This window comes from Pleurodeles waltl, chromosome 3_2, assembly GCF_031143425.1.
Source record: "Pleurodeles waltl isolate 20211129_DDA chromosome 3_2, aPleWal1.hap1.20221129, whole genome shotgun sequence".
In the NCBI taxonomy this organism is placed as follows: Eukaryota; Metazoa; Chordata; class Amphibia; order Caudata; family Salamandridae; genus Pleurodeles; species Pleurodeles waltl.
The window spans coordinates 102,256,186-102,281,170 of record NC_090441.1 but is presented as its reverse complement, the minus strand read 5'-3'; the positions used below and the strand labels follow the sequence as shown (position 1 = coordinate 102,281,170).

The 24,985-nt window shown below is 42.5% G+C and overlaps 1 protein-coding gene across 1 annotated transcript in view; it reads right to left on the bottom strand.

Annotated features, from left to right (window-relative positions):
- Positions 1-24,985, bottom strand: part of LOC138286353 (uncharacterized) — a 1,286,679-nt gene that overhangs the window by 813,767 nt on the left and 447,927 nt on the right. Inside the window, exon 53 of the mRNA XM_069226509.1 lies at positions 24,349-24,511. Within this exon, the coding sequence (XP_069082610.1) occupies positions 24,349-24,511 (163 nt within the window). The remainder of the gene's footprint in view (positions 1-24,348; positions 24,512-24,985) is intronic.

The window sequence follows — 24,985 nt, the reverse complement described above, 5'->3', positions numbered from 1 at the left end:
GGCCTACTAGAGGGGTGACTTACCTATGCCACAGGCAGTGGGAGGTTGGCATGGCACCCTGAGGGGAGTGCCATGTCGACTTAGTCATTTTCTCCCCATCAGCACACACAAGCTGGCAAGCAGTGTGTCTGTGCTGAGTGAGGGGTCCCTAGGGTGGCATAAGACATGCTGCAGCCCTTAGAGACCTTCCCTGGCATCAGGGCCCTTGGTACCAGGGGTACCAGTTACAAGGGACTTACCTAGGTGCCAGGGTTGTGCCAATTGTGGAAACAATGGTACATTTTAGGTGAAAGAACACTGGTGCTGGGGCCTGGTTAGCAGGGTCCCAGCACACTTCTCAGTCAAGTCAGCATCAGTATCAGGCAAAAAGTGGGGGGTAACTGCAACAGGGAGCCATTTCTTTACAGTAGGTAGGCAACGGAAAGATAATTATATAACCTAGGAATGTGGGAGGAGGCAAAGAACCAAACAGGTACACAGACAATGCCATGATTTCCTTTTATAGGACTGTATTGTAAGTTACCCTTGAAGAAGGTTTACTTCAAAAAAGTCATATTCCGTTCACTTGTAAAGGAAATTGGCTAAAAATGTTTTAGAACCTATAGAAGTGAAATGACTCTAAAACCTTTGGGCAGGCAATAACTGTGCTGAATTATGCACAGCTGACTGTTCGTGAAAACCGACAACAAGGACAGAAATGAGTGGAATTTTACATCTAACACTGATTAATGCATAGTGACCTATAGACACAAAAATTGCACACAATAGGTCTTCTCTTTATTATCAGAACTGACAGGTTAAGACTTAATGTACTTCACTGGGCACCTGGGATGCGTGGGATTTTTAGATACGTTTAAAACTCACTTCCGAGATGGATTTTATATGGCAACCTAGTTTAACATGATGTGCATACTAATAAAAGATGAAGCCGTAGTATAGCAATCATAAATACAGATTAATTCAAGATGAAAATAGGTAGAGATGTTATAAATGTTAAGTGCTCATGTTTTCAACAGGCCTTATAAAGTGCATGGGAAGGAAATGAAATAGAGACAGTGCTACTATAAATCAGCGTACATTTCTAATATGTGTTTAGAGGACAACAGTCTGGATATTACAAGACAAAAAAGGGAAAGGAGGAAACGTGAAAAGTACATAGGGTTATTCTTCTGCAGAGAATGCAAGAAATTCAGCTTGATCCATGGTGGATCAGGCCTCTACAACAACAAAGTAACCAGTACCTTTGTTGCTGGGTTGGAGAGGAGAGAGCCCAGTGCACGTGTGTTTAGCCGCTGCGAGCCGGTCGGCCAAACATACATGCGCACAGAAGGAGAGTGCTGTGCACTCCCCCTTCATGCTCGTCACAGCCCCATGGCCCCCACCCCTTTTAAAAGAAAATGGTAATAAACATAGTTTATTATAGTTTTCTTGTAAAGTTTTGCAGCTGCTGCTGCTGGCGGGGGGAGCAACGCTCCTCCACCATATAGGAGTCATCGCCCGTGGTGAAAGGTGTATTTATGAGGCCAAAGCAACCTTGGCGACCAGTGGAATACCTGTTTTAATATAGAGAACTTGCCTATAGTTAGACAGAGGGAGATAGGTGCAGACACATGGCATGATTACGATCTTGGCGGAGGGGATTAGTCTGTCACAAACGTGACGGATATCCTGCCAGCTGTATTACAGGTTCTGTTGTTTCCTATGGAAGTTGTAAAACGGCAGACGGGGTATCTGTCGTGTTTGTGATGGACTAATCCCCTCCGCCAATGTCATAATCAGGCCCAAAGTGCTGGCATGTGAGGGCCACAGAGAGGAGGTGCCCTGTGACCCTGCACTCAAAGCACAGATCAGAATACAAATCACTAAGACACGCAGACAAATTTAAATGGGAGTGATGGAGGGTAGTGCTTTAAAAAAGTGCTTTTATGAATTATTTTACTCCACATCGAGATGGTGCCCACACTCACAAAGAAAACAAAATGTTAAAATGATTAGACTGGCATATCTGGAGGTCCTGCATGTAAAATGACAGTTACAATCTTTCATTCTGTAACATGGGACACCCTCGCCTGCGGCTTTCACAAAGGCCAATGAGGCAAAGAGACAAGTACCAACCTCTCCCTCTCCAGTTCGGGACACTTTAACTTTTTTGTCACAAAGCTCATCTTTATATGAAAAAAGCTTGCAGGATACTAATTCTAAGAACCAATTTCCCCAAACCTATTTTACATGAATTTTCAATGGTATATAGCGTTCATCAAATACTATAATGAAATTAAACGTGTCTTTATCTCGAAACTTAATTTCATAAATTCATTTTGTTTGGACCGGATCAAATAAATTATTATTTTTCTTTTTTATCTAGATTCTCCCTTACACACACTAACTGCACCGCCCTTCCACTCTCCCTACTTTCTCCTGCCATTCAATGCTGCCTACAACAAGCCTTATTTTGTCTTTGTTTGGTCGGTGGATCATTCCTCTTTATGACGACTGACGCTTTATTTTTCTATGGTGTTCCTCCCATCCTTACACTCCCTGAATCTCCTTTACTCAGTTTCTTTTTTCCATTCTGAAACGGGGACCTTTTTCTGCACACGAATGAATGTGTTTCTAAATCTTTCATCTCGGATACCTTAAGAGTCCATTATTCCTGAAGACTATTGTTCTTGCATTGCTTCTTCATAGTTTAATCTTTGTTACTACTTTTTGACAATGAACTAATATCTAGTTTTGCCAGCCTGTCCCCACCCCCCTGATCTCTCATCATCCTCTCCTTTCTCTGCAGACAACAGTGCTCCTTGCTTTACATTTGAATTCACTTGCGTATATCTTCCATCTTAATAACCTACAGACACTATGTTGGTCTGTCACACCTTCTTTGCAACCTTTTCACCCGTTGGAGTCCCAATTCTTTATATCCCTTACATTTTACATTTACCCTCTTATTTCATTACTTTCAACATGTGATATATTTGCTCCATCTTTAAAACTACAATCCTGAAGAAACTATGGCAGTACTAGCTGGAGAGTGATTTATTGATGATTTTTTGTGGTTCTGAGTCTCTAGCCCCAAACAACCGCCCCACACCACCTCCTTCAGTAATCCTTGGACTGCTCATCCTGCTATCCCGAGAATCAAGCGGTAAGAGGGTGTACTTTGTGACCTGCTTCAGAGCCAACAGTAAGGTCACGCCTCGAGACACCAGGACGGTATATAAAATTATCATCTCACTACAATTTATCTTACTGGAGACAATAAAACAAATTACACTTGCAGATATAGAGAAGAGCGAAAAAAATCAATGCCTATAAAACCTCCAAAAGTTAAAGGTAAAAAGGTGATTGAGGCAAAGCAAAACTGTTCAGTGAAAAGTGCCAATAGGACGAAAAGGGTATATTTTTCATCAAACTGTACTACGGTCATGAGTCATTAAATAATAAGTGGCTAGAAATTGCTACATCATTTTAAATTTAATGGAGAGCAGCCAGAAACAAAATGTAAAGAAGGAGCTTGCTAGAGTGCCTAATACCACCGTTGCGGTGCAGGTGTCTAAGCAGGCACCAGATGGACGTAGTATCCTTGATATCAACTGTAAGGGTAAAAAGGGCAAGAATACTCCACGTCCTGAATATGTCAAAGCTTCTCCCCTGTTCAAACAAATCCCAGTTTTAATGGATAACAGCTCTTCAGATCTGAAAGCAGTGGGACTTACTACTGAAAGCAGTAGGGAAGTGACTAAAGTGGTGTTTTTAGCACATTTTGCTGCTAATATAACCTGCAGAGAAGGAATTAAACTTCTTGAGTTTAAAAATAAGTCTGAGATCCGAAGCACATTTACTGAACATCTGGGGAACTAAGGTATTCTCACAACATAGAGGTTTAGTGGAAAACCAAGTACATACACAATAACAAATGAAAATTAAAAAAACACCTGCCTTAGAAATGAGAACCAAAGTAATTCTGTTGTAAATTCATTGTAAACAGAGTCACATGTGTACTGCTTGAACTAATGTTAGATATCAATATGTGAGTACTCAAAGTTGGTTTGAATTGTACAACCATTATTCCCCTTTACACGATTACAGGGTTGATGATCCCTGGTTGAACCAAGATTATAATAGGACTTTGAATGATCTTGCAACCTAACCTTTTGCAGTTGGAACATACAGTGCTTTTCACAGTGATTAAAACCGGGAGCATTTGAGTATTTTTTATATCAATATCATATTATCCTCCTGCAGGAGACTTGGTTGTGAGAGAACCCGGACATTGATGGCCTTGTACCTATTTGTAAACCAGGGCATGATTGTGGTGACTGGAGGCTATGTGAGGTTCTCCTTACCCTATGTTTTTCAAGGGTAATATATAATAATGTGAAAAATACTGAAATGTAGAATTGCAAATAGATAATGATTGTAGGGTAAATTTATTTTTTGGCAATATATATCTACATAAAGATTTAAAATCAAGTCTAACTAAGTTTTTGGAGACTCTTGAAATTCTGCAATGAGAACCAGAGTCACAATTTCTGTATGGTATTTTGACCATGGCAGGTGATATTAATCTAAATATCGATGAGAGGAAAGTTGATGATATACCAGATGACATTTTTTAAATATATACTATCCCAAATGTTGTTTTGCTTACAGTGCCTTCTTCGAATCGTGCAAGTATTATGTGTGACTGGATAGGCAGAAATGAAGTAATAATCCTATATGGCCATTCAGATCTGGGTAAGTCAGCAGGAGGAAGTTTTCAGTTTGGGTATTAGCACTGTCCTTGTTTAATGTATGTTGATGACCTCGTCATAATAGACTACACCCATGGAGGTCTTCAGAAGAAACTTGACATTCTAACAGAATATAGTATGGTAAACGTTGCAAAGATAAATATGTAATAAACCATAAGTGTTAGTTTTCAGGGTAAAAAGTGGCCCATTTAAGTTGTTTTTTAGATGGGACAAAAATAGAAGAAAAAATATATAAATACTTAGGATTGCTCTTCCCTACAAACTAAAACTGGAATGAACATTTAAAAATGATTAGATCCAGAGCATGTTTACAGTCAAGTTCCATATATAGATAGCTGTCATTTGCACTTCTTGTAAAAGCATTTAATCATTTTATGGATCAAAAATATTTTTTATAGAAAGAAATTTTATTTTATAACTAGTAGAGAGTAGCTGTTCAAAGAGAATGTTAAACCTCCCAAAAGGGTCAGTGATCCAAAGCATACGCTGTGAAATTAATTTATTATCGTGGTGTCAAATGGCTAGTGTACATTTCATAAATGTTTAAAAAAGCTATCATCAGATGATGGAGCAGTCAAAAGATCTCAGATCTGCTGATTGGATGAACGACGTAGTGAGCTTAAATGGGCAAGGGCTCTTTTGGAATAAACAGAAGTCATCAAGGAGTATTTGCTGTCTTCAGGTATGTTTGGTGCCTAAGAGCCATTCCCACATGAAACGTCACTAAAGAATGGAGCATTAGCAGAGGGGTTGCAGAATGATATCACATATCTTGCCCATAAACCTTCAACTAAGCTTAAGTTGTATACTTTGGGTAGGTCCAATGAGGTTCCTTATCTTTTTTGCTTGTCACGCTTTGCACTTCCATGGGAACTTTTTAAGTACAAGTTGGATGTAATTCCATATGGGGTGGGTCCCACTTGTGGGTGCAGTAAATAAAAACAAGGAAAGGTTTCTGTTGATGCCCTTTGAAAATAAAATGCACTGTAACATGTTTCAATTGATTGCCCTTTATATTTAAACATGCATCATAAACAATTAAAACCACAGTTTTTCAAATGTGAGCTCTACATGAGACATAATTCTATTGATTTGTCATTTTATATGCAGTTTTTGTGTTACAGTTGGACTGGGACATTTCTCAAGATCAGTGAGAAATCTGGAGAATTTTGATGTGTTATGATGGGAAATTGTTTAAAATGTGAATTAGTTTTATGACAACTGTCTTTAAAAACATAAATGTTACTACAACTATGAAGACACCAGTGGAAAATGGAACTAAATCGCCTGATCCGGGCTCAATGAGCCCAGATTGCTCTGTGACTTCTGAAAATCTTTTCCATGCCAGTTATCAATGATTGTATGTGAATATTCCTTCCACATGTCCCAAATCCTACTTAATATTATTAGTGATAGGAAAAAGTGTGTTGATATCATTCAGGTGCTGGAGAAATAACACCATATGTGATTTGACAAAAGTGCTAAAAATGGTAGGAGATAAACAAGATCCCTGAAAAACTTCAAATAAAAAAGGTTTCTCCACTGCCTCTGAATCTTAAGTTGCATTTTAGACAGAAACCTGTTATTCAAATACAGGATTTCCTCATTAACAAGGATGTTACCATGTCCCCAGCAAAGGAGTTAACAGATTGTAGACCAAGCTGAATGATCTAAGTAAGGATGATTCTATGCCAACAACTACCACTTGATGCAATTCAGTCGCCTGAGAATAAGATAAACACTGCAACATCATTTTCTTTAGCTGTCACAAGAAATATTGATACATCACCATATTATGGACTACATTGGTAAATTCCAATACTAAAGAACGTGTGTAAAGACTTTCTAATCACGTAAAATCTTTTTTACATTCTTATCTTGCCCACCTAGAATGTGATGATATTATAAAATATTTCAACACATGGCCAGAGTAAGTTTCTGGTACTTCTCTCAGATAATACTGATTATGCCTAGTGTTAGAAATAGGGTCTTTGGTCGACAGTCAGGTTACCCCCTGTCCCAGCAAGGACCCTCACTCTAGTCAGGGTAAGTCACACAATCCAAATTATCCTGTGCCCACCCTCTGGTAGCTTGGCACTGAGCAGTCATGCTTAACTTAGATGGCAATGTGTAAAGTATTTGTGCAATAAATCATATAGCACCACAAAAATACACCTCACAGTGTTTAGAAAAATATATAATATTTATCTGGATAAATGCAGGTCAAAACGATTAAAGATGCAATAAGTAAATGTCGAGCTACCACTGAAAAGTGATATAAAGTGTCTTAAGGATAGGATATAATGGACTCGTAATACGGCTGGTGGTATATCCGTCACTTTACCGTCACTTTTGGGACGGATTAACACCTCCTCCAAAGTTGTAATCAGGCCCTAAGTCTTTTTGGTCCTGAGACTTCAGGGAACAGGAGGCAAGCTCTATCCAAGCTCTTGGAAAGCACTTCTTCACCGCAGCCAGAGAGCAGCAAGCCAGCAGGGCAACTGCAAGGTAGCAGTCCTTCACAGAAAGCAGACAGGTGAGTCCTTTGGGCAGCCAGGCAGTTCTTCTTGTCAGAATGCAGGTTCTGGTTTAAGTTTCTTCTCCAGGAAGTGTCTGAGTTGGTAGGGGCAGAGGCCCTGTTTATATACCCAAATGTGCCTTTGAAGTGGGGGAGACTTCAAAGAGTGGCTTAGAAGTGCACAAGGTCCCCTTTCAGTTCTATCCTTTCTGCCAGGGTCCCAGTAGGGGGTGTGGTAGTCCTTTGTGTGAGGGCAGGCCCCTCACCCTCCAAGCCGAGGAAGACCCATTCAAAATGCAGATGTATGCAAGTGAGGCTGAGTATCCTGTGTTTGGGGTGTGTCTGAGTGAATGCACTGTCAACTAAACCCAGCCAGACGTGGATTGTAAGGCACAGAAAGATTTAGGTGCAGAGAAATGCTCACTTTCTAAAAGTGGCATTTCTAAAATAGTAATATTAAATCCAACTTCAACAGTCAGAAGGATTTTATATACCTATTCTGGCCATACTAAATATGACACTCCTACTCCTTTCAGATCAGCAGCTACCACTCACACAATGTATGAGGGCAGCCCCAATGTTAGCCTACGATGGGAGCAGGCCTCACAGCATTTTAGGAGTTTTACACTACCAGCACATGTAAACTACATAGGTACATGTCCTACCTTTTGCCCACACAGCACTCTGCCCTATGGGTTACCTAGGGCATACCTCAGGGGTGTCTTATACGTAGAAAAAGTTTTTTTTTAGGCTTGGCAAGTACTTCTAAAGGCAGTGAAGCTGCACACACAGGCCTTGCAATGGCAGGTCTGAGACAAGGTTAAGGGGCTACTGAAGTGGGTGGCACAATCAGTCCTGCAGGCCCACTAGTAGCATTTAATCTACAGGCCCTGGGCACATACAGTGCATTTTACTAGGGACTTATAAGTAAATTAAATAGTCCAATTGGGTAGGATCCAATGTTACCATGTTTAAAGGGAGAGAGCATATGCACTTTAGCACTGGTTAGCAGTGGTAAAGTGTGCAGAGTCTTAAAACCAGCAAAAACAGTATGTAAAAAGTGGAAGGAGGAAGGCAAAAAGTTAGGGGTGACCACCCTAAGGCTGTCAGGTCTAACACCTAGTCTTACCTAATTGTCAGTTCCAGTGCTTCAGTGCCTAATGATGTGAACCACTACATACATTTGTATCACTTACTAAAATCTTGAGCATGCGACTGGATGAAACAGTTACGATATTTCTGGTGACTACCACAACCTCCTGCAGAGTTTCTCAACTTATGCATCTTCTCTATGCTCTCAAATGGATCCAAAAACTTACCTCCGCTAATCCCCCCGCAATAGCACATGAGTATAACTAGGTGACATTGCGGCCTCAGACTGGACTTTGCCCACCTAGAATGTGATGAAATCAGAACATAAAAGATTTCAACATGTGCATCTGCATAGGTTTCTGGTACTTTTTCGCTTGAGCCATTGAAGTTTGTGGGGAGTAGCCAAGAGAACATTAATGCCCACTGCAAAGTCATTATATAAAATGTTTATATACTTTGCAAATGGATTAGTCATGACACAGCCTCATCAGGGGAGGCTGGAGGATGGCATGGAATATAATTGAAGCTACAATGTCCACCAGAAATATCGTTGCAAGCAGATTTCTCATCTTGAGAATGAGATAAAGCAATGCCTCCCCATAAGTGGAACTGAGCAGTGCTGATTAACCAAGGAAGTCATGTAACACAACCTTTGCAAAGTAACTGTTACTGTGAGCCTGAGCTGTGAGGTAATAATGTTTAGCAAAAGTGTAAAAGGATGACTATGTGGCCACCCGGCAGAGGTCAGTTACCAAAAAACCTCTGATGACAGCTGTCAAAGAAGCAATGGCCCTTTTGGAGTAGAGACGAATGTCAGCTGGAGGATCTTTGTTGACCAAGGAAGTCTTAATGCAAAGGGCACCCCAATGTGAGATTGTGTGCTTGGTTACTACATTGCCCTTCTTGGCTCAGGCAAAGCCCTCTAAAAGCTGACATTGACTCTCTGCTGTCATGTGATCAATATATTAAGATACTGCATGCTTAGAGTCATATTTATGCAGTCACTTTTCCTCTTTTGTTGGATGAGGAGGAGGGAATTAGCATGGAAGAGTGCCTGTCTAGCTTAGATGAAAGGCAGGACCACTTTCATTAGAAATGAAGGGTGAAGAATCAACTTATCTGAGTAGGATACCAGAGAAGGGTGGTCAGATTGAGAGTGCATGAAGTTCATCAAATGTATGTACTGAAGTTATTGCTAGTAAGAAAATAGTTTTCAAAGTCAGAAGTCGAACCAAGGAACTATGCATCAGCTTAAATGGGGGATACCACAAAGAATGCTAACACCAGATTTAAATCCTAATGAGGAACAATAAAGGGAGTGTGAAAAAGTACGGTAAACCTTCCAGAAAACTCAATACTATGGGAGACTTAAACAAAGACGTCTAGTCTAAGAGAAACATGAAGGCAGACAGGGCAATGTTTACAGCAGCCACTCCTAGGCTCTACTGAAAAAGAGATGGTAAAAAACATACAACATATAAAATGCAGTACTGAAAGGGGTTCAGAACATCCGATTTACATCACATTTTTTTTCAGTGGTCCCCGTTAATGGATTTTGAAGCAGGTTTCATGGTAGCCACCATGAAGATGTCTGCAAGCGGAAGGCCTCTAGATGGCACTGCTCAATCTCCATGCATGCAGCTGCAGCCTTAGACAACTGGGGTGCATGACCCGCCCATCCATCTATGAAAGCATATACACAATGTGTGGGAGAGGAAGGGGACGCTGAGTACTGCTTACAACAGATAAGCGGACCAAATCTCCCTCACTTGATCTGCAGCGATCAACTACGTTTGATCCTCTCATGCTTCTGTGGGGCCTTCAATAAAAGTGGAATCAGTTAAAATGTATAAAGCAAACCTAGGAACTAACTTGCCTAAAGGCATCAATCAGCAAAACATTCAAAGGGAAGTAAATGGCACAAAACTTAGAACACTTCCTGTTTATGGCAATGACACCCACACATGAGCGGCTGTAACACTATCTGAATTTAACCACCAATTCCATCTTGACCACTGACTCCATTTTGTGCTTAGCTTAGCTTCAAATGCCGTCACATCGGTGGCGCAGGTATTTTTCCACACACAGCTTAACGTGTTTCCGCTTTTCTCACCAGGGAAGGGAACATAGCATGGAGGTTGCAACGATGATAAGAGTGTACAAGGATGAGAATGTTCATAGCAGAGAAGGGTACGGCTCTGTCTTGGAAATGCACATTTGGGTCTGGCCAATCCTTTTGTGTGTTTTCAAAACTGACCAAGTGCAGCCAGCACTTGAATTTCACAACTTACTCAAAAAGAGGGGGAGGTTACCAGAACCTTCCTCTTGAGTTTAAGGTATATAAGGTGGGGAAACTTGGCGCTGATGCATAAGGAACTAATTTCTGACGTTGGACGCACTGCTTGGAAAATCAGAGTCCCATTGGGGAAAAGTTTTCCTGGCTCAGCTGTCCAGGGTTTCACAGCTTGACGTTGGCGAGGACAAGGATGATGTTGGATTCGATCCCCATGGTGATGCATTTTTAATTCTTAATTATCTAGCTTTGCTGAGTGCATGCATAAATATATTTATATATTCAGTGCATACATATTCATTGTTGATATGTTGCATTTTTTTCTGATTATTATTATTCAACTACTGTGATTATTTTAGTAGCTGCACATGTTTAAATGCTCATGTTAATATTTATGTATACTATTGTTTGAGCTCTGGGAAGTGCCTTAATAAATTCATTACTCAGACTACGAATGCTGCATTCTTTGCATTCTTTAGCCACGTTCCCTCTTAGTTTGAAGCTAAGCAGAACAGCGGTCCAACTAGGAAAAGATCATTTCCATCAATTTGATGTTATTTTCCTGTCCTTAGACCTTTAAGGGGAGCTGATTCACAGCATCCACCCCTAAACTTATACTGAGGGTAACCATGGGGTATCTTGCTACTGGGAAATTGCCCTGTCACTTAGCTCAGATAAGCTACCCAGCACAATAATGAGATGTTCATAACTACAAAAGCCTGAACTTGCAGAGGACTGTAGGGACAATCCATCAACACACTGGAGGAACACATCCATCATGCATGAGTTCATTAACCGTAAAGGACCTAGAAATCCTGCCTGAGCTAGAAACATCTCAAATATATGCCGGATATGTGCAATCCTCTGAGGAGGATGAAAACACTTCATAGAAGTTGTGTCTAGCATCACTCCTATGTAGGGCAACCTCTGAGTGGGGAGGAGATGGAACTTCTGGGCATTTATCATGAAGCCCCAGTTATGGACAAGGGTCATGGTAGATGTCCCATGACCAGCACAGGAGACCCCTGCTTTCACCACTTACTCATCCAAGATTGCAAAAACATGGACTCCTGACCTCTGCAGTGAAGCCACTCCTATTGCCAGCACCTGGGTGAAAACTTGCAGTACAGTTGTCAGTCCAAAGAACAGAACTGTGAACTGATAGTGCTGAGCCCCCATGGTGACCCCCAAGCAATGTCTATGACCATGTAGGATGAGCAGGGCCAATAGAACCTAGTTCAGCATTTTGAACATGTCCTACCAAATGAACAGATTCAAAAGGTGAAGATCAAGGATGGGCCCCAAGTCTCCATGTTTCTTGGGCAACCAAAAATTAAGGGTAGCAAAAGCCTATGTCCCCTTCTGTTCTATTGGCACCACTTCTATTGCTCCTATGTACAGCAGGGCAAAAGCCTAAGCCACCTGATTCAGGCATCAAGAGCATATTATGGAGGAAGGAGGGTGGTGGAGAGGGGAAAACATTATGAATAGGGCATAGTCTTTATGCATTAGCCGAAAGACTATGCAAATCAACATGATTATCTCCCAAATGATGGAGGAATGGGAGACCCTCCACTCATTGAAAGCTGGTGGTGTAGAGGTGGGTCAGAAAGCAGGGGTTTTTGAGACAGAAAACCCAGAGGAGGATGATGCAGATGGGAGCTGCTGTAGTTGTTGTTTAGATTCAACCTTTATTAAAAAGGAACAATGCATTTGTTGTAGTGTTTGAACCAGCTCCGAAGATTTAATACTGAGATACTGTTGTAGCCTGGAGTAGCCCTGAAATGTTCAGTACTGCTAGATTCATTGGTTTCCTATGGAGGCCAGGTCCAGCAGGCATGTTGATGTTTGGCTGTTTTTGAAGTATTCCAGGGAGGAATAATCCTTCTCCCCAAACAGACTCTCAGCAGCAAAGGACATGCCCATGAAGGCCTCTTGGATATCTTCCATGAAGCCACTGGAACACATCCAAATGTAGTAGCATAAGTTGACAGTCATTCTGTCTGAAAAAATCCAGCCTACTCATCTAATTTGTTTGGAATCAATTAAACTGCTGTTGATAATATCAGACAAGGATTTTTCAAGTGGTCAGGCAAAGTGATAATGGCCATTTTCCCGGCTCAACCATGATGTGAATGTACAGGCTGAGAAGGCTTGTGGCATTCAGTGTGTGAATGGCAAGCCTGCTAGAGGCAAAATCCTTAAAGCACATAGGGTGCAGTCTCTCAGAGTCTTGGTCAGGTGGTATCATGAGAAAAACGCTTGGGTTCACATTTCCCAAAGAGATTTGGACAATTAGACACTCCGGAGAAGGATATGGTCAACATGCTCCAAAAGCAGGCTATGGAAATGATGTGGCAAGAAGAATGTCATTAGGTTTCACTCCGCTGGTCTTTGGCTACTTTCATACTATACAAATACCACCCACATGCAGGCGTACATACAGTCACTTTCTTTCACACACAATCATTGAAGATTTGCAGAGAACACATGATAGACAATACTAGAGATTATGGCCTATAGGAAGGGATGGGCACTGGTAGTGGATTTGCCAGCAGAATCAATCACAGGGGGGAAACACTGGAGGCAGACTTCTATTCTTGAAAGATGGCATATGATAGCACAACTGCTGAGTCAGAAAAGCCTCTGAGGATTTTCTAAGGTCTCCAGAGGCACCTCTAAATTAAGAACTGTTGTGGAGCTTTTCTTGCTAGAGGCTGCCAGTCCTCTAGATTCCTCGTTCACTGAAAACCCAGATTCAAGGTATCTTACTGAAAATACTGAGGTACTTGGCAGGTAATCTATTTTTAGCTCATGCTCTTTAGATTTATGCGGGACCAATTTAGCAATTATCTTCTATTACTTTTCAGGAAGTCCTACCAGAATATTGTAACATGAATATGGCCTAAAATATGTACTATACATTGTTTAAAAAAATATCACATATTGGAGTTCATTAAAGAAAATATACTCCCAGTGGGACAATATTTTTGTAAACAGTATTTAGGACAAAATATTTATATCAGCCTATGATTGTGCCACCCATATTCTGACCTACAACCTGTCCTAAAGAGGATCTGGGCCTCTGATAAAAGGCGAGTCCTTCATACCAGGGTAACTAGGAATCTAATCTGGTGAGTGATTTTAAACTTGCATGTTAGGATTACCCTTGAACTCCTCCGAGTCCAATTCCTGACAATTGGAGATTGGCTTGACTGCTATCTTCACTACTGCACTGCACTATTCAGGGGTAGAGGGCATTACACCTCATTCCTGGTCAGATCACGAGGGCTCAGCAGATAGCTTTCTCTTCCAAAGAAGGAACATTCATTTACCAATCAATGCATGCTTGTGGGTGCCTTGATAGTCTGGATCACAGGTCTCTAGTTATGGGGATTGTGTAATCTGACACGTGGTCATTTTGCAGCTCATGTGGGGATTTCTCTGGCTTGCTGGAGCACATGTGCTTCATCTGCTTCAGTGGATGTGAGTTTCATTTTTTCCTCCTCTCACATTGGAATTTCCTCCAAGATGCGCTGCTAGTTCAGGAAAGTCAGTGTCAGGATCAAAGTCTACCGTGAAATCAGGTGTCAGGCAGAAATCTGAGTACAAGTCTTTTGCATTACGCCTTAGGTTGTGTCCATTGCCTATCTCGGTGCACGTTACTTTGTCAATTTCTTTTAGGTAACATGTCCGTAAGGTTCTTCCCCAACCCTGTACAAGTGAGTGATAACCAATTTCCTTTCTTTGGCTATCTGGACCCCTTAGGTCTTACGAATTCAGACATCTATGAGTTGTGCCTGTGGGACAGTGATGGGGAAAGTTTAGGAACATATCCCAATCAGCCTGTTTATTTTCGTTACAACTCTACTCTATCTTCCGTAGACCCCATTCTTTCTTAACCAGTTCATGACTATCAGCTTGAGAGTGTGAGTTCTAAGCAACTGTGACGTGTGACCTCACCCTTGGTCGTTCAAGTGCACAAGCCAGTGCACAAGCCTCGGTCTAGATATTAATAAATGGCATGGTGTGAGGCTTGTAAGAACTTGGACTGTTTCAATGACAGCATTATTTAAGATTACCAGATCAAGTTGTCATCACTCACACAATTTTCCAGCCTGGTTTTTTTTTCCACTACCTATTAATACTGGTTCATATCAAGTAAACCGTCTGAATTAACACACCTTAAAATAATTATTTTGAGAAGGAAGGCTCAGGCCTGGAACATGGTGTCCAAGATGCGTTGGAGTCATCTGGTAACCTTAGCATTACTTGGACTATAGTAAGCTTTTAATTGGATGGCTTTATAGTACTCACAACTGTTTTATTACATCTGTTAACTTTTTATTAGTCTCAAGTACAGTTTTTTTTAGGTTTTGCCTGCACATCGCTTGTGCTGTGCTCGCAAAGTCTTTTGTTATGGAAAAAAATTATTTGAAGGGGTGTTTACTCCACCTCTAACTTTTCTATAATGTATATTTGCTTAGGGTGCTTGTCAGTCACTTTATCTTGCATTTTATATGCTTGGACATGTTTTTGGGCATGTTTGCCCTGTTTGTTGCTCTTAGATCTCTGTGTTGTTCGACTTCATGGCGTCTGGACAAAGTACTCCTTCCTGTTGACATTTTATATGCCAGACCGGACCTACTTTTTACTTTTCAATTTAGCTTCATTGTTGAGTGGACATATTCTGTTTGTTTCTCTTCGATCTACATGTTTTAGGCTTTGTGGAGCGTGGACATTTTATTCGACATACTGGACCTATTTTCTATTTTTAATTGTGCTTTATTGTTAAGTGGATGTACAGTCTGGAGTTATAATTTGAGCGTGAGTGTTTGTTAAGCCAATGCAACTTTACCGGTGCAACTTTAATTGTTTTCAAAATGTGTGCACGTGTAAATGCACCTTTTTAAGAAATATGTCAAGCATGTTTTAAACTTTTTCTTTTTTATAGTGATGGCGGCCTCGGGTCATTTTTACAGAGTGTTTTATTTCTTTTTTTACGTTACCAAAGATTTCAGATTATTTGAGTGCTTTATAGTTTTGTGAAGAAAAACATTTTTGCATGTGGGCTCAAATTTACCTCTACCTCTACCTACCTCTACCTTCATCTACCACTACCTATGTCTACCTACACCTACTTCTACCTAACTCTACCTACACCTACATACCTCTACCTACACCTACCTAACCTACAACTACCTCTCCCTACAGCTACCTCTACCTACCTCTACATTTACCTACACCTACCTCTACTTACACCAGACCTCAACCTACACCTACCTCTATCTCCACCTACCTCTACCTACACCTACCTCAACACCTATGTCTACCTACACCTACCTCTGCCAACACCTACCTACACTTGTCTCTACTCATCTCTACCTCTACCTACACCTGCCTCTACCTACACCTACCTCTACTTCTATCTACCTACATCTACCTTGACCTACACCTACCAGGACCTACACCTACCTCGACCTACACCTTCCTCTACCTACACCTCTACATACACCTACAACTACTTACCTCTACCTACACCTACCTACCTCTACCTACACCTACTTCTACTTACAACTCCCTCTACCTAGCTCTACCTACACCTACCTACACCTAAAACTACCTCTACCTACACCTAAACCTACCTCTACCTACACCAACATCTACCTCTACTACACCTCTAATTGTACCTCCACCTACCTCTACCTCCACATACCTCTACCTCCCTCTACCTACACCTCCTTCTATCTACACCTACCTCTACCTCTGCCTGCACCTACACCTACCTCTACCTACACCTAGCTCTACCTGTACCTACACTTACCTCTACCTACACCTACCTCCACCTTCCTCTACCTTCACCTACCTCTACCTACACCTTCACCTACTTACCTCTACCTCTACACCTACCTCTAACTACACCTTCACCTACCTACCTCTACCTGTACCTACACCTCTCTCTCGTGTCCAGGTGCTGATTGAGGCCACTTAAAGAGTATCGGTAGTACAAGGTACTACAATACAGAGAGCCGCGTATTGAGGGCACTTAACCCCTTCTGTGCCGCGGACGTAATGGTTACGTCCCGCGGCACAATGCTCCTGTGCCGAGGACGTAACCATTACGTTCTCGACCTGGAGCTCGGAGGGAGCGCTAGCGCTCCCTCCATGGGCTTCCCTCCGTACCCCCCAAGGCAGGGATGGAAGGGGAAGCCCTTCCCCTTCCACCCCGAGCCCCCCAGTGACGTCTGATGACATCAGCGCGCATTTGCACGCAGACCTCATCAGAGGCCACTTCCCCATCGTGCTGGAAGCTCAGCTTCCTGCGCGATCGGAAGAGAAATGAAAAGCATTTCTCTTCCCATCATGTGATGGGGGCCTGAGAGGCTTCAAATTGAAGTGCCCACTAGACACCAGGGATTTATTTTAGAATGGAAACTGGCATGAGGGGAGCGACCCCTTGGGCAAGGGTCACTCCCTAGGGGGGCAATATTTTTCAAGGCCTTTTCTGTCCCCCCTGGGGGCAGCTCGGCCTATTGTTAGGCAGATCTACCCCTGGGGGACAGGGATCATTTTTTTTGTTTGTTTTTTTTTGTGGGTTTTTTTGTTTTTTTTTTGTTGGGGCAAGGGTCGCTCCCTAGGTGGCAAATTATATTTAGGCTATTTCTGCCCCCCTTGGGGGCAGATCGGCCTATTTTTATGAGGCCAGTGTGACCGCAAGGGGGGCAGAAACCCCTAGACACCAGGGAGTTTTTTTTTTTACGCCAAATTCACGGAAGAGGAGCGACCCCTTAGGGAAGGGTCGCTCCCCAAGGGGGGTAAATTTATTTTAGAACCTCTAGGCACCAGGGCTCGTTTTTTTTTTTTTTTTTTTTTTTTTTTTTTAAAGATGGGGAGCGGCCCCTTAGGCAAGGGTCGATCCCCTGAGGGGCAAATTGTATTTAGACCATTGGGGGCAGATCGGCCTATTTTTGTAGGCACCGGGGATCTTGTTTTTTTTGCGCCAATGACACGCAAGGGGAGCGACCCCTTAGGCAAGGGTCGCTCCCTGGGGGGAATTTGGGGGGGGGGGGAGGGAGGGAATTTATTTTAGGCCATTTCTGTCCCCCCTGGGGGTAGATCGGCCTATTGTTATTAGGCCGATCTGCCCCCAGGGTCGGCAGAAGCCTCCAGGCGCCAGGGATACATTTTTTGGAGGGGGGGGGGTTGTTTTTTTTTTGGTTGTTTTTTTAGAAGTGGGGAGCGACACCTTAGCCAAGGGTCGCTCCCCTGGGGGGCACATTGTATGGCAGAACGGCCGATTATTGTTAGGCCAATCTGCCCACAAGGGGGATAGAAACCACTAGGCACGGGGATCTTTTTTTTTTGTGCCAATTTCACGCAAGGGGAGCGACCCCTTAGGCAAGAGTCACGCCCCGGGGGGAGGGGCAAATTTATTTTAGGCCGGGGGGCAGATCGATCTATTGTTATTAGGCCGATCTGCCCCCAGGTGTGGCAGAAACCTCTAGGCGCCAGGGATTTTTTTTTTTGTTTGTTTTTTAGAGGTGGGGAGCAACCCCTTAGTCAAGGGTCGCTCCCCTGGGGGGCAAATTGTATTTAGACCATTTCTGCCCCTCTTGGGGGCAGATCGGCCAATTTGTGTTAGGCCATTCTGCCCCCAAGGGGGGCAGAAACCACTTAGGCACCAGGGATTGGTGTGTGTGTATGCGTGTGTTTTCTTTAGGGGGGCAGCCCCTTGGGTAAGGGTCGCTCCCCATGGGGGCACATTACTGTTGGCCATATCTGCCCCCCTTGGGGGCAGATGGGCCTATTTTTGGAAGGCCCATCTGCCCCAAAGGGGGTGCAGAAAGCCCACCAGAGGCCAGGGAAGTTTTTTTTTCAAAAATAAGAGGGTGGGGGTATGGCCATACCCCCACCCCAAATAAATGGGGCCAAAGTTGTTCTGCCCACCAGTGGGTACATGGGGCAATTACACCTGATCCACACCCGGGGGGGGCAGAAAGTCTACTAGATGCAGGGAATTTTTTTTTTAAACTAAAAATGTTAGGGTGGTGGCTACCAACCAGTATGGGCCTGGTTATGCCCCCATCCCAACTGAAGGGGGTAACAGTCTTTCAGCTCTCCCCCGCAATCTAAAATATCTTATCCCACAGCAAACAAAATGACATTTGATTATTTGGGGTTTTAGTTTTACATTTAGGCCACGAGAGCTTGGCTAACTCTCAAAATCGTCCCACTTGGAATGGTGAAGGCTGCGCTTTATGGACTTTGGGACGCTGCCATGTAGAAAAATCCACAAGACCTAGACACATCTGAAAACTAAACATCTGGGTGATTCCAGGGTGGTGTGTTTCACATGCACCCCGCACCATTTTTGTACCCACAATCCCCTGCAAACCTCCAACCTTTCTGGAAATCACACATTTTTCCCACGTTTTTGTGATGGAACCTTCCGGAATCTGCAGGAATCCAGAAAATTCCTACCACCCAGCATTGTCTCATCTATACTGATAAAAATTCTGCTGCACTTGTCAGCCTAAAAATGTTTTTTTGCAAACTGCCCTTTTGGACTCCCTTTGGTTCCCCCTCAATATCGACATGTTTTTGGCTCTTCCCTTTCACAAGCACTTGGCCCACTTACACAAATGAGGTATCATTTTTACCGGGAGACTGAGGGGAACATTGGGTGATATGAAATTTGTCCCAGTGCGGTGATCCTACACATAAATGTGGGAAAAAAATGATTTTTTAGCTAAATTTGAGGTTTGCTGAGGATTCTGGGTAAGAAAACATTGGGGGATCCACGCAAGTCACACCTCACTGGACTCCCTCTGGTGTCTAGTTTTCAGAGATGTCTGGGTTTGGTAGGTTTCCCTAGAAGGCTGCTGAACCCAGGACCAAAAATGCAGGTGCCCCCCGCAAAAACAGGTAGTTTTGTATTTGATAATTTGTTGTGTCCAGATAGTGTTTTGGGGCATTTCCTTTTGCGGGCAGTAGGCCCACCCACAAAAGTGAGATACCATTTTTATCGGGAGACTTGGAGGAACGCTGGGTGGAAGGAAATTTGTGGATCCTCTCTGATTCCAGAACTTTCTGTCACCGAAATGAGAGGAAAAAGGGTTTTTTTGGCCACATTTTGAGGTTTGCAAAGGATTCTGGGTAACAGAACCTGGTTAGAGCCCCACAAGTCACCCCATCTTGGATTCCCCTAGGTGTCTAGTTTTCAAAACTGCGCAGGTTTGCTAGGTTTCCATAGGTGCCGTCTGAGCTAGAGGCCAAAATCCACAGCTAACTGCTTTGCGAAAAACAGCTTTGTTTTCTTTGTGAAAATGTGATGTGTCCACTTTGTGTTTTGGGACTTTTCCTGACGCGGGCGCTAGGCCTACCCCCCCCACAAGTGAGGTACCAATTTCATCGGGAGACATGGGGGAACTGGAAGGAAGGAAGGAAATTTGTGGCTCCTCTCTGATTCCAGAACTTTCTGTCACCGAAATGAGAGGAAAAAGTGTTTTTTGCCAAGTTTTGAGGTTTGCAAAGGATTCTGGGTAACAGAACCTGGTCAGAGCCCCACAAGTCACCCCATCTTGGATTCCCCTAGGTGTCTAGTTTTCAAAACTGCGCAGATTTGCTAGGTTTCCCTAGGTGCCGGCTGAGCTAGAGGCCAAAATCCACAGCTAGGTGCTTTGCAAAAAACAGCTTTGTTTTCTTTGTGAAAATGTGATGTGTCCACTTTGTGTTTTGGGGCTTTTCCTGAAGCGGGCGCTAGGCCTACCCCCCACAAGTGAGGTACCAATTTCATCGGGAGACATGGGGGAACTGAAAGGAAGGAAGGAAATTTGTGGCTCCTCTCTGATTCCAGAACTTTCTGTCACCGAAATGAGAGGAAAAAGTGTTTTTTGCCCAAGTTTTGAGGTTTGCAAAGGATTCTGGGTAACAGAACCTGGTCAGAGCCCCACAAGTCACCCCATCTTGGATTCCCCTAGGTGTCTAGTTTTCAAAACTGCGCAGATTTGCTAGGTTTCCCTAGGTGCCGGCTGAGCTAGAGGCCAAAATCCACAGCTAGCCACTTTGCAAAAAACAGGTCTATTTTCTTTGTGAAAATGTGATGTGTCCATCTTATGTTGTGGGGCAGTTCCTGTCGCGGGCCTAGGCCTACCCACGCAAGTGAGGTACCATTTTTATTGGCAGACAGGGGGGAACACAGAATGGCAAAACAAGTGTTATTGCCCCTTGTCTTTATCTACATTTTTTCCTTCCAAAGGTAAGAAAGTGTGTAAAAATGACATCTTTTTGAGAAATGCCCTATAATTCACATGCTAGTATGGGCACCCCGGAATTCAGAGAAGTGCACATAACCACTGCATCTCAACACCTTATCTTGTGGCCATTTTGGAAATACAAAGGTTTTCTTGATACCTATTTTTTACTTTTTATATTTCAGCAAATTAATTACTGTATACCCGGTATAGAATGAAAACCGACTGCAAGGTGCAGGTCATTTATTGGCTCTGGGTACCTAGGGTTCTTGAGGACCCTACAAGCCCTATACATCCCCGCAACCAAAGGAGTCCAGCTGACGTAATGGTATACTGCTTTCAATAATCTAACATCAAAGGAAAAAATTACAGGGTAAAACATGGAGAAAAATGGCTGTTTTTTTCACCTCAATTTCAATATTCTTTTATTTCAGCTTTTATTTTCTGTAGGGAACACTTGTAGGATCTACACAAATGACCCCTTGCTGAATTTCAGAATTTTGTCTACTTTTCAGAAATGTTTAGCTGTCTGGGATCCAGCAATGGTTTCTCACCCATTTCGGTCACTATCTGGAAGGAGGCTAAAAGCACAAAAAATAATAAAAATGGGGTATGTCCCAGTAAAATGTCAAAATTGTGTTGAAAAATGGCATTTTCTAATTCAAGTCTGTCTGTTCCTGAAAGCTTGGAAGATGGTGATTTTACCACCGCAAACCCTTTGTTGATGCCATTTTCAGGGAAAAAACCACAAGCCTTCTTCTGTAGCCATTTTTCTTTTCTTTTTAAACAACATTTTTGCTGTATTTTGGCTAATTACTTGGTCTCCTTCAGGAGAACCCACAAAGTCTGGGTACCTCTAGAATCCCTAGGATGTTGGGGGAAAAAAGGACGCAAGTTTGTCTTGGCTAGCTGTTGTAATGTGTTGTTTAAATAACCCAATATATGTAACATAGTTCTTGTCCTAATTATGTACACTATTATTATGATTCTATTAACCTTATTTTCCTTTATTAATTCTGAATAATACATAGTGTAATTATGGTTAGTAAAATGGTGCACTCCAACCATTCCTATAGAATGTTGACTAATGGTACGATCTGGAGTGCACCTTAGAATGTTGATGAAGAGAGGCAGAAGGAGGCTGAGGAGTTGGTGAGAAGCAGTGAACTGTGAAGGTGTAATGCAAGGAGTTTACCAATAAATCTACTAATTGATCTGGTCTACTGAACTTAATTATAACACTAGCTTATTTGAACAAAAAGTTATGAGGGCCTAAGCGCGAACTGCCCCAAATAGCCAAAAAAAGGCTCGGCACAGGAGGGGAAAAGGCCTGGCAGCGAATGGGTTAAAGCGTAGCAGTACTACAATACAGGGAGTGCAGAATTATTAGGCAAATGAGTATTTTGACCACATCATCCTCTTTATGCATGTTGTCTTACTCCAAGCTGTATAGGCTCGAAAGCCTACTACCAATTAAGCATATTAGGTGATGTGCATCTCTGTAATGAGAAGGGGTGTGGTCTAATGACATCAACACCCTATATCAGGTGTGCATAATTATTAGGCAACTTCCTTTCCTTTGGCAAAATGGGTCAAAAGAAGGACTTGACAGGCTCAGACAAGTCAAAAATAGTGAGATATCTTGCAGAGGGATGCAGCACTCTTAAAATTGCAAAGCTTCTGAAGCGTGATCATCGAACAATCAAGCGTTTCATTCAAAATAGTCAACAGGGTCGCAAGAAGCGTGTGGAAAAACCAAGGCGCAAAATAACTGCCCATGAACTGAGAAAAGTCAAGCGTGCAGCTGCCACGATGCCACTTGCCACCAGTTTGGCCACATTTCAGAGCTGCAACATCACTGGAGTGCCCAAAAGCACAAGGTGTGCAATACTCAGAGACATGGCCAAGGTAAGAAAGGCTGAAAGACGACCACCACTGAACAAGACACACAAGCTGAAACGTCAAGACTGGGCCAAGAAATATCTCAAGACTGATTTTTCTAAGGTTTTATGGACTGATGAAATGAGAGTGAGTCTTGATGGGCCAGATGGATGGGCCCGTGGTTGGATTGGTAAAGGGCAGAGAGCTCCAGTCCGACTCAGACGCCAGCAAGGTGGAGGTGGAGTACTGGTTTGGGCTGGTATCATCAAAGATGAGCTTGTGGGGCCTTTTCGGGTTGAGGATGGAGTCAAGCTCAACTCCCAGTCCTACTGCCAGTTCCTGGAAGACACCTTCTTCAAGCAGTGGTACAGGAAGAAGTCTGCATCCTTCAAGAAAAACATGATTTTCATGCAGGACAATGCTCCATCACACGCGTCCAAGTACTCCACAGCGTGGCTGGCAAGAAAGGGTATAAAAGAAGGAAATCTAATGACATGGCCTCCTTGTTCACCTGATCTGAACCCCATTGAGAACCTGTGGTCCATCATCAAATGTGAGATTTACAAGGAGGGAAAACAGTACACCTCTCTGAACAGTGTCTGGGAGGCTGTGGTTGCTGCTGCACGCAATGTTGATGGTGAACAGATCAAAACACTGACAGAATCCATGGATGGCAGGCTTTTGAGTGTCCTTGCAAAGAAAGGTGGCTATATTGGTCACTGATTTGTTTTTGTTTTGTTTTTGAATGTCAGAAATGTATATTTGTGAATGTTGAGATGTTATATTGGTTTCACTGGTAATAATAAATAATTGAAATGGGTATATATATTTTTTTGTTAAGTTGCCTAATAATTATGCACAGTAATAGTCACCTGCACACACAGATATCCCCCTAACATAGCTAAAACTAAAAACAAACTACAAACTACTTCCAAAAATATTCAGCTTTGATATTAATGAGTTTTTTGGGTTCATTGAGAAAATGGTTGTTGTTCAATAATAAAATTAATCCTCAAAAATACTACTTGCCTAATAATTCTGCACTCCCTGTACAGGGAGATGCTTCTCTGTCTTCTTCACATCATGCCAATAGGTTTTCCCTTTGTTTCTTTGTTCTATCTAACTGGAATACACATATTACAAAAATGTTATATAATGTCTGTTTAAAAAATTTATAAACCGTTAACGGATTGTCAAATTTAAAACAAAAATTATTATAACATTTTTCTAATATTTTACAACCAATTAGAAATAAAAAAACAAAGGCCACCCCTACTGGCGATGCCATTGCTTGTTTTCCTTGCCGTTCAGTGTTTGCAAAACGATAAAGCCAGCCGTAGAGTGATATTAAGACTGATTACATCAACGTAGTGATACAAAGCAAAGTGCACATGTGGACATAAATCAATCAAGTAAAAGAGGTCCGGTGGTTTTGTGTTTAGTCAATTATCTGTCAATGCAATATTTAATAGCAAACAGCTACAGCTTTGGAGTCTTTCCACTAACAGCGTGGAAGGACTGATGGGACAAGACAGGCCCTTTGGAAGGCGCAGTTACCTAGAAAGCTCTCGGTGAGGCGCTGCAGGAGCTGCTGGCGCTCGGAGTCGTGCGAAGCGACCCAGGCAGAGAGAAGCAGCTTCCAGTCTGAGTCACTGCGGGCCACGGCGAGGATGGCCACGCGGCAGGCCACGGCGGGGCTCACGTGTGCTAACGTGTCCAGCTGCAAAACAAGCAGAACAGTAAATGTAGATTGGAAAACGCCATTTTTGCAGAGAGGTTTAAACACTAATTTATTAAACCATGCTGCCATCCAGTGGTGAATGTAAAAGCGTGTTACAAAACTGAAGGATCAATGATTAGCAAAAACACGGGTTTAGAAAGCTGTGCACCACGATTAATAGCGTTTCTGTGTCTATAACTAAGCCTATCTGATCTCTGTATTGTTATTAAATTGTGTTCCTTCTATTAAATGGCAGTAAGATTTTGCAAATAAATAAATAACTTGGTTAGGCTTAAAACGGTGAGGAAAAAACATCAGTTACTGAGGTGACTAAAAGTAAAGCACGTGCCAGGTAAACGTTTGAAAACTGACTTCTGTAACGGACACATATTAAAAGCTTTATTATCGACATTGATAAGGAATGTGGCGAGTCAGTCAGATAGCAACCACCAAAAGATTCTTAAATAGACAATA